At 34.7% G+C, this 11,134-nt stretch overlaps 1 protein-coding gene across 1 annotated transcript; it reads left to right on the top strand.

The window, feature by feature from the left end:
- Positions 1-5,752: 5,752 nt before the first annotated feature.
- atoh7 (atonal bHLH transcription factor 7) lies at positions 5,753-6,836 on the top strand. The gene has a single exon (XM_032553981.1). The coding sequence runs from the start codon at positions 5,909-5,911 to the stop codon at positions 6,341-6,343; it is 435 nt and encodes a 144-aa protein (XP_032409872.1). The 5' UTR covers positions 5,753-5,908; the 3' UTR covers positions 6,344-6,836.
- Positions 6,837-11,134: the final 4,298 nt, after the last annotated feature.

Below are 11,134 nucleotides of genomic sequence, written 5' to 3'. Positions count from 1 at the left end.
TTGTTGGTTCTGTTCCTTAAGTGCTTCTTGTGCCCTATTTACCTGAGCTGCTTGTGCTGGTTGCTCACTAACGTTCACCTGTAGCTGAGAATATGAGCAAAAAGACACTTTTCAGATCCTTTCAAATCGAGCTTTGTTTCTCTCAAATTAGACATTAAAATACAGCAAGAACTCAACTAGTCACAGATTTTTTTTTTGTGGGAAGTAACAACAGATTATTCCCTGAAAATATGCCCCTTTTTCAGAAAGCATGAATTAAAAGTGCAAAATGATAAATATCTAGGTGCATTCTAAACAAAACCAAAGAGAGAAGTTAATTTTGGCTTACAAAATCTGAAATTTTGAGATTGACCTCAAAATTTTTTTAGAAAAAAACGTTAAAATTTCTGACCTCCAAAACTCAAAAATGTACGAGAAAAAAAGCCTCAACATTTTGAGATTAATCTCAGAAATTTTCTAGAAGAAAAATAGAAATTTCTCAATTATGAAAGTTAAAATTTTTCGGCTTTTCAGACTGAAAATTTCCAAAAGTCAAACGGGAAATAAAATTTCCACATATAAAAATAACAAACATTCTGAGTAATCTCAAAATTTCTGGATTTTTTCTAGTAAATTTTCAACTTTTCAAACTCAGAAATGCATTTACTCTTTTCTAGAAAATTTATGAGAATAAACATTTCTGCGTTTTTTCTTGCATATTTCTGACTATTCAAACTAAAACATTTTCATGTTTTTTCCTAAAAGATTTCTGAGATTAATCTCAAAAGTTCAGAATTTTTTGCCGGAAATTTACTTGTCCTTTTTTTATATCTACAGTGGGCCTAATACAGCGGTGTATGAAACGCTATTGGTTGCCAATAACATATTTTCCTTGTTGCTGATTGGCTGAACCCCAAAAAGCAGAGATAACAGACTGAAGATTTTTTCCCCCCCAATACTTACAAAAGGTATTCCCAGTGCCCAGTATCCCAGTGCTTTGGGTTTTCCACCTTTTAATTCCAAATTTTATTAAATTAATCTTTTTCTTCAAAATTCTGCACACAAAAACATTATTATGATGATTAGGAAAAAGTTTGAGATTTTTGCAAATTTATTTAAAATTGTGTTTTAACACATAATGTTTATGTTCACTGGAAAATTAATTATAAATGCATCACTTTTATTTATAAAAATAAAATCAAAAATTTAGAAATAAAATAAGTATTTTTCTCCTACAAATTAATGTGAATAACTTGGATTAAGTGAAGTTTATTGTTTAATATTTATTTGTCTTCATTGGTTGCTTAGCAGGATGCAAAGGGTTTAAAATGGGCTCAGTGAGACGTAAGTCTCTGAAAATATTTTTGTTTTCCTAGCATCATCTCTCACAGAAAGCAGAAGCTACTACAATTTATGGAAAGCCAAAAGGTCCAAAAGTCATCCAGAATGTTTTTTCAGATTCAGATTGCATCTATATTCTCTTTGTATTAAAAGCAATTAAAGATCACCACAAGTGATTTTTCTGTTTTGTTATTTCTAATGAAATCTGAAGAAATTTAATTGCTCCTCAGTTGTTTTTATAGCAGGTTTGGCATGAATTTCATGTCCTAAGCTAATTTCTGATATTTGGCTTTAATAAACTGTAAAAAGAAAAAAAAAGTGTAAAAACACCAAAGTGTCTGAAAAGTGTCTATAATTTTTCCTTTTCTCTGCTGTATTGAAATATTTCCTGCAGATTTTTTCTTCATTCAACAAAATAATTTCTGATTTCTTGGTTCACATTAAAGCTCCGTATTTTTAATTTACACGCATATCTGCAGCTTACGGATAAACTCCAGCTCTGCTGATTCATGTCTAGCTGATGGCTTGTTGTTGATCTACTGAAAATGTTTTCTTTTATTATAAATCTTTCTTTCTTTGCATTAATTGAGCTTCGTATTGACAGAAATGTATCTATTGAAATAAATCCACAGTAAAAGTTGGAAGTTTGGAGAAGTAAGTTGGCATTAGAAATAAAAACGTTTTATTTCCATTTTCCGCTCTATGATAGCGGTAACCGACTTTAATTAATAAAATCGAGTCTGGATGTCGAACAGAAGGTCACCTGATGTAAAGTTGCTGTAAAATACTTTTGTCCATCTCAGAATAAAGTTATATTTATGCAAAGCAGTGGGATGTTTATTCTGCTGCGGATTTTGTCTTAAATTATTCTGCAAAATAGTAGAAATAAATCCAGTTTGCAAATTCTAATTTTCCAGGTTTGATTTTTTTTTGTCGGTAATAAATTCCCTAAAATGGATGTAATTTTAAATCAGTGACTCCATATTAGTTACAGATTAACATGTTGGATGTTAATCTGTTACTTTCTAGAACTTGCTGCTTGTATTCCTGGATCCTTGAGATTACTTTCTGAAACTTACTGGTTATGTTCCTGAAACTTTGACATTACTTTCTGGTATTTGTACGTTATATTTATTGAACATGGAGGTTACTTTCAGAAACTTAGTTTATGTTACTGGAACCTTAAAGTCACTTTCCCGAACTTACAGTTTATGTTTGATAAACTTTAAGGTTACATTTTAGAAGTTACTGGTTATGTTCCTAGAATGTTAAAGTTTCTTTCTGGTACTTTTTTGTATTTATTGAACTTTGTGGTTACTTTTTTAAACTTTGAGGCTACTTTCTGGAACATTTAGGTTGATCTTCCTGAAACCTTAAGCTTACTAAAACCTTTCAGTCACTTTCAGAAACTTATGTTACCGGAACCTTAAAGTTACTTTCTTGAACTTACTGGCTACCTTCCTGAAGCTTTACGTATTTATTTATTGACTTGTTTATTTAGATGTTTATGTAAATCCATCACTAATAGAAGCCTGTTTTCCTCCGATCATGTATCTCTATTGGCTCGAACTGATTCCAACGAAAAATGGTAAAACTCAGAAGCCAATTAAGCATCGCTAATCAGTCCAATTGGAGCAGATTGGAGTTCAAACAGGCATAAAATCACATTCACCTTACATGACCTAATTAGAGTCACAGCCCCATCTGACCAGCTGCTACTTGCTAACTGGGCGTTTCTCTTGTGAGCTTTAAATCAGTGTTCAAATGTTTCTGCTTTAATCAATAAAATGACATCCTGTATCTTCCTGCTTTATATTTCCAATCATAACTACTGTAGTTTTATTATGGTAGCAGTTATATTTTGATTTTAAAACCTAAACTTCTTCAGTGAGAGTTGAAGTTCAAAAAAGTAAATAAATTTGTTTCTGCTGTTTTATTAGAAAATGAATCTGTGGTTTAATCCAAACAGCTTTAATCCATGAATCCTGGGTAACACTTTCTCTTCCGCTGTAGCGTACGCTTCGCTCCTTAATCTCAGCTGCTCCATACGGAGAGATGTTTCTATCAGAGCAGGCCGATCACTCAGCTGTGACATATGGCATCACTCAGCCATCAGTGCCTAAACCAGCCAATCACGGCAGAGAATACGGAGCCACGTAAAGGCCTGACAGGACGAGCAGCAGCTGGCAAACTCTGTCAATATGTAATAATTGAACCGACTGGTGGATGGGATTATATGCCCAAATGCACAGCGAACCGGTCAATCCCGAAATGACCAGACAGCATCAGCGTGTGTGCATGACCCGCTACCAGCGACATGCATTAATCTGGGAGATTAATCATTCATTACCTGCCTCTGCAGCTTAATCTGATGAGAATATGTTTGATTTTAATAAAAGGATATATTTCGCTGATTATCAAAAAAATGTTGCTTATTTGTCAAATTCCTTCAAATGTTTATATTTTCCTGTCTTAATTTAATGGATATTTCTTTCAGTTTTGAAAGTATTTTGGATAATTCAGCGCTGAACATTGATTTTATTTTATTTTAATTTAGGGCTGAAACTGATGATTATTTTAGTAATCAATTATTCTGTTGATTATTTTGACAGTTAATCAGATGCAAATAAAGAAATTATAAGAAAATAAACATTTCACTGCTTAAAATGCAACAACATGCCCTTTAACACAATCCTTTAGTAAATCTGAAACAAGTGAATCTTAAATTGCCACTTAAGGCATTTTGGCTAAAACATTTTTTTTTTTTAAATCTTTTTTTATCTTAAATACAAAATTTATGTATTTATGTACAATTTTGGTAAAATTTCTGCTCTGATTGGTTTTTTCCACTAAATAGCCTTTTTCTTATGTGTGTGCTCTAGTTAACGATTAATCGATTACTAAATTAGTTGACGCTTATTTCAATAATTCATCGCGACTAAGCAGATTAATCGTTTCATCCCTTTTATTGCAAATACTTTCCCCCCCTAATTTATAAATACTTATGACTCTGAGTTTTGATGTCACAATATCATCTGTTTTTATTTTTTTCAGTGGGTTAAATTATCTAAACGTCAACAAGCAGCAACGTTAAAATGCTAAATGCTAACAGTTTTGGGTGTGAGTTGCTCCTTAGGCTTCAGCAAATGGAAACAACAGACGGACAGATGAACGTATTACTTCTTGCACCACTTCACAGATCAATTATTCATTTGGCATCATGTGTTCAACACCAGACACATTAATGCGTCTCCTGAACTGTGAACAAAGCAACATGAAGGGATTTGAACCAGCAGCTTGAAGTTTCTGCAACATTCACAACATCTTGGTCCATATTGTGTAAAAGCAATAATCCTTTCATAATCTGCCGGTTAAATCCCTCACTATCACTTCTGCTGCCTCAGGCTAATCTCAGATTATCACCATAAGAAGTATTCAAGTGAGAGTAAAAAGTGATGTAATCAAATAGAAAAAATATAGTTAATATATAAAGGAATTTTAGGGACTAAAATTAAAAATAAAAACAAAATTTAGGCAAAATAAATACTTTTAAAACATTAAACTTCACACAAAATCAACACTTACAGTGAATAATGTGTGTATTAGAATGTTCTAATGTACTTCTAGTGGTAATAAATAATAGTACTATATTTTATTAATCTCAATTAGAACTACAAAGCTGGTGTATCAACAAGAGGTCTCACTTTGACAGCTGTGCATCTATTTTGTATATTTTTTGGTTAAAATGCTTCTTTAAGTTGCTAGTATTGGACAAAGTATGCAGAATCTTCACTCACATAAGAATAGCAGCAGTTTACAATTACAATTATTCAAGTAAAAGTAATAGTAAAACTACTTCTGAAGTACTTTTAAAAAAGTTATTCAAGTAAATATAATTGAGTAGTTGCTTCCAAGGAGTATTAGTGCGATAAAGAAAAATAAAATTACAAGAAATAAATAATTAATAATATGAGAAGTCATAATATTTTGAGAATAAATACGTAATATTGCTATTCTCGTAATACTACGACTTTATTCTTCTTCTGTAGTTCTCGCAGATTAGATCAAATTTACAAAGAAAACGTTCAACTTTTCCCAAAGTTTTCCAAATCAGGAAGCAAGAATAATAATAATAATAATAATAATAATAATAATAATAATAATAATAATAATAATAATAATAATAAATAATAATAATAATAATAGATGTGATTATTAAATTATTATTGCTAGCGAATTAATGAGTGAAACTGCATAATTTCCAGTTTAGCTCCTCTCTGCATGTTTGTTTGGGCCATCAGCGCTACCAGATGGCCGACTTTTGGTGTTTGTGACACATGGCTCCGAGTGAAGCCATGCACGGCCGGACCGTGATAATTAAAATTTCATTAGGGTTTGTTAGTGTGGGTGTGTGCTGAGAGTGGGTGTGGGTCCGGGTTTCCCCGTGGAGGGAGTCGGGACTCCACCTGCTGCCACCTGTTCATCCCCTCCGCCCTATAAAAGCCGCAGCAGCTCCGACTCATCACACTTCCTGCAGCTAAAAGCTCAAAATCCAGCGAGGAACTGGAACTGGTTTTGCCTTTGAATCATGAAATCCCGTCCAAGTCCCAGCTGCAGCGACTCCGGATCCGAATCCTCGGAGCCGGATTCGAAGGCTCCGGAGAAATTCGAGCCCGCCACCCGGCGGCGGATGGCGGCCAACGCCCGGGAGAGGAAGAGGATGCAGGGGCTGAACACGGCCTTCGACCGCCTGCGGAAGGTGGTCCCGCAGTGGGGCCAGGACAAGAAACTGTCCAAGTATGAAACCCTGCAAATGGCTCTCAGCTACATCGTGGCCCTCAACAGGATCCTGACAGACACCCGGAGGCCCGCGGCCCCCCACCGACAGTGGCTGGACCTGCAGCTGGATGTCATGCAACCGGAAAGTTACTCATGCCTGATGAGGTACCAGCATCCGGCAGGACAGGAGTACGTCCACTCGTCCTTTTCTTATGAGTTCGACGGCCATCACGTCCATGCGTAACGCTACCGGCGCTGGGCGGAGGGGGCGCCATAAAAAAAAGAGGTGTAAAAATGGTTTCAAGTCAGCATTTTTTTGGTTTGTAACAGCTCTTTGTTCATCAAAAATTATGTTTTCTGTAACAGAGACACGCCTATTTAGTTTCAGAAAGTACCAAGTTCTGCCTCTGAAAGTCGGCCATGTTGTTGGACAATGTGAGGGTCTTCCTTCCAGGTAGTAAATACCTTCGTATTGTTTCTGTTCTGCATTTATTTTGCAGTTCATTAAGCCTCAAAGAGGCTTCTGTTTTTTGGACATTTTTTGCATATTTTTTTGATAGAAAAGGTTCTGTTGTGCAAATTCTGTATATCATTAATGTAACATGGGGATGTTTTTTTAACAACCCTGGGAAAAAAAGCAATGTGGTGCAATCTGCGATAAATTGTAAGACAATCTTTGTGAGAATTAAGATGGCATGTTTGTAGAGTTTAAATATAGATTTTATTTTATTTTTTACAAACATCTATTTTGTTTAAAAATGTTCATAAAGAATAAAATTATTTTGTGAGAAAACTTTGTCTGACTTCTCCACTTCTATACATAAATATCTTTTAAAATCCTTTTAGTCACTATTTATTTATCAGGACATTGTACCATTGACACAAAATAATGATAAAATGTTTTTTTCTTCATTCACTATATTATGAAAAATGTAACCATTTATGTTATGGAAATACAATTGGCCCTCTTGATACAAGATGTCTGCTTATCAATTAATTGTTAATTGATAGATAAGATCAGTCATCTTTAGATTAACTCATTAATTGATAGTTGCATCTCTATAGTCCCAGTTGATTAATTTCTTCCAACTGAAAGGCTTTTCTGTTAAATATTGCCAAAATGACGCTGAGTGGCTAAAACAAGCGATAACATAGAGAGTGTGCAGAGGAGTAAATCATCCTTTGACCCAGAGCTGCTGGGCTCTCAGATAACACGTATTCTCTACATCACCAGAGGAGTAAAAAATAAATATAAACCAGTTTAAAACCAAGTGCAACCCATTTTACTGAGGCGTCAGTTGGATTTTATGAACAAATTTTAATATATATAAAAAAATGAGATCATTATTGAGATATTTAAAGAAATATCCAGCATCCTTGGATGTAGAAATGTAAAAGAATAAGGAAAGACTAAGTAATTATGCTCAGGACTGACAGTTTTAAAAAATAAAAAAGATTGCTAAGCACAGAAGCAAGTTATTCTATGAAAAGTAAATCTTTTCATTCAAGAAGTTTGTTTCTGAAACAAAATAAGGCAGCCTTCTCTCAGAAGACAATAAATTAATGTGAGAAGTATTTACATACCACTCAAAATTCAAAAATCAACTTTTATCTAATTTAATTTGATACAGCAAGCATTTTTAAAGAGAGAGAGACCCATATGTTGTTCTTATTGCTGAGAAAAATCCAAATATTTTTTCTTTATTTTTTCCATCTGAGCCCAAAAGAGTTTGCAAACTGGATGTCTTTCTTTTAATAACATAAAAAGCTATTTAAGTTTTGGATCTACAATGATTTAAACTTCAATTTTCTACAAAAACCAACTTGTTCAATTAGAATTATTGTATGCTTAGTTTAATGTTGAGCAGTAAAAACAATTCTTAAAAACTGTAATTTTATTGTAGTTTTTAGAATTAACATGACATAAGGTTTGGATATCACTGCCCTGAAAGGCAACTTTAAGCCATTTGGGGATTAACTGTACATTTATGAAGAAGTTTTTACTCCATAAGTTTAATGGGGAAACTTCCGGAAGGACACCCAAAAACGACTAATTTAATTTGTTCAACTGACCTAACTTTAAGAAGTTAAAGAAAGTTTATATATATTTATCAAATCTAAGTCTTGACTTCCCTTAAATCAGATCTTGTGACCGTTTGAGCGGTGGCACAAGCAGCAGATGAAGGACGCATACGTGCCAAGGTCTAGCTTGGGAGGCGGGGGAGAAAGAAATTAAACTCTGTTGCGTGATAATGGCCGTGTGTAATGGCTGTGTTCAGAGCCACTGAAGCATGAACACCCAAACACAGACCTCCCTAAACGCTGTGCATTAACTTTAACGTTCAAATAATGTTAATAATGTTCACTTTTTAATCAGCTAACAGGCGGTGGAGTTGCTTCCTTTTTTCCGATGTTTTTATCTAAAAATGTTTATTAAAAGTCTAAAAAGAGAACATAAATGAGAGAAAACATACCTATTATGTAACAGAGATTTATTTTGACAATATTATAGATGTGAAGTGTGTCAAAATTTGGTTTATTTATTCTTCAAGTTCGTTTCAAAGTTATGCTAACTTGCTATTGACGGTTGGTGGTTACCATAGCAACCGGTAACTGACGGCTCCCGTTCTCCTTTTTCTGTCACCTTTTTCAGTTTCCACCTTATTCCTGGGAGGCTTACTGGGGAAACGATTATGGGTTCTACTTCCGGCGCCCACCGGAAGTAGCAGTATTTCACTGTAATTTGTAGTTTTCTTTTGCTAGTCTGTATTCATGATAGAAGTTACATCTCTCTTTTCGGTTATAATGCAATATTTAGTAAAACTTGTTTACGGACACACAGTTTGCTATCAGAGAGCTGCTCAGTACGGAGGATCATAATTATAAGTTTAATCACGGGGAGCGACAGGAAGGCTAAAAATTCAAAACTTGAAGAGAGAACCCAAAATGCTTTATGTGTGCTCATTTTATTGTGTGGATAAAAAGCCAATGGAAGAAAAGCCGCATCTGCATCCGAAGCAACTGAGTCAATGAAGTAGCTACAAATGCTAATGCAGGTAGCTACATATGCTAATGCGGGTTAATGCAGGTAGCTACATATGCTAATGCGGGTTAATGCAGGTAGCTACATATGCTAATACGGGTAGCTACATATGCTAATGCGGGTTAATGCAGGTAGCTACATATGCTAATGCGGGTAGCTACATATGCTAATGCGGGTTGCTACATATGGTAATGCGGGTAGCTACATATGCTAGTGCGACGTTTCTTCATGTCGCCATCCCTCCCCGCAATAGCTGTAGGTTGTGGTAAAACAATATTGTCACATTTAAGCTTTGATAGCTGCTGTTTCCACATATTTTATAGCCTAAAAGCTCTGACAAAAGCTGGTTAGCGAGTTGCTAACATGTATGGCGGTTCTGGTTTGCGGCGGAAGTCGCGCCCATAAATCACGCAAAGCCTCATGGGGGAGTATTAATATTTTAATAGTTATTTTAGATTAATTTAATTGTATTCAGGGTTTTAAAGTGTAATTTTGCCATGTTTTGTATATGTATTTTTTAACTGTTGTCATAATTAATGTGCATTTAACTTTACGGCTGTTAACTGTTCATTGGCAGCCATTGCGCTATAGATTTGCTTAGGGTTGTTTGTTGTGTTTTTATTTAATGTATACTGGCAGAGGCTGATTTTATGTTTTAATTTTATATGCAAAGTAATGTTTCAGTTATTGTGTGATAGTTTTGAATGTGTGTGGTTTTTATTTCCTGTACTAAAAAGTATATTTGTTGTTATTTATGTTAAGGATGAGATTAGTTATGTGGATTAATTATGTAAATTTATGTTTGATACCACTATAAGATCACAGTCAGCTCTGTTGCCATGGGTAACTGGGACAGAAACTTCTGGACTGAGGTTACACCTGATTGGGGATCAATCAAGTAGTTTTGAATTTGAATTTAACTTGATTTTCTCTCTTGGACGTGATAATAGAGTGAACCTGAGTGTGTTTGTTGCGAGGTTATTCTATTGGATGTTAGATAAACACAAAAGGGGTTACAAATATTTATAATATACATGAAATTACAGGATGTAAAGAGAAAAAAACACTCCGGATGAGTGTTTGCATACCTAATGAAGACTAAAGGAGAGTAGAATGTCAAAGGTGTCTGATGCTAATGGGGCAGAGACCCTTAGTGACATTTCAATTACTCCCCTCATTAATTCAGTCACAAGTGAGCAGCTGGTGACAGAGAATATAATCGACGGACAATTAATTGATTTCCTAGAGGGGGCCTGTTAGCGCCCGAGCTGCTAATCGATAGTGACAACCCTGATTACCAGAGAGGGTCAGACTCACTGAAATGTCCCTCAGTAGCTGTAACCTTGGATGTTAAACAACTTAATTTGGCAGAAAAAGTAGCACCTATTAAAAGTAAGAAGTATTTTTCCAAGAAAGAAAAACAGGTGATACAGAAACTGCAATGCTTTTGCAATCTTATGTATTTTCCAGGCATACAGTAACATTTTACGGCACAGTCAAGTAACCTAAAGTTGTTATAAAAATGCTATATATATCAAATATGACTTAAAAGAAATTTGAATTAATATTTTATCATCTTGTAATTTGGCCTCTGTCTCTTTAAAAACTCCTGCTCTTTCTGAAACTCCACCTTCAGGAAGTCATCACAACATGGCTAATCTATTGACCCTTTAACAACAATTTTACCAGCGTTTAGATGTTTGCTAATTGCTGCTGGCTAGTCTGAAGGATCTGAGTGGGGGAGGAGCTGCACCTGGAAGGCGGGGCTAGGTCCACCCAGGTATTTTGCACAGCTGAATGGTTGCCATGGAAATTAAAGGATTTCTGCAACGTGCATAAAAGAATCAAAGCTGCACAGCAGGTATGTATTTGATAAGGGAATAATATTATAACAAGATATAAATTATGTCAGTTTTACATATGAACAGAATAGAGACAATATTACCAGAATGTCTTAAAATTAAGAGGAAAAATGCCAAAGCTGCTGGAGTT

Source organism: Xiphophorus hellerii, chromosome 22 (genome assembly GCF_003331165.1).
Source record: "Xiphophorus hellerii strain 12219 chromosome 22, Xiphophorus_hellerii-4.1, whole genome shotgun sequence".
Lineage (NCBI taxonomy): Eukaryota > Metazoa > Chordata > Actinopteri > Cyprinodontiformes > Poeciliidae > Xiphophorus > Xiphophorus hellerii.
Note: the sequence above shows the minus strand (reverse complement) of the source record. Positions and strands in the feature narration are given on the sequence as shown.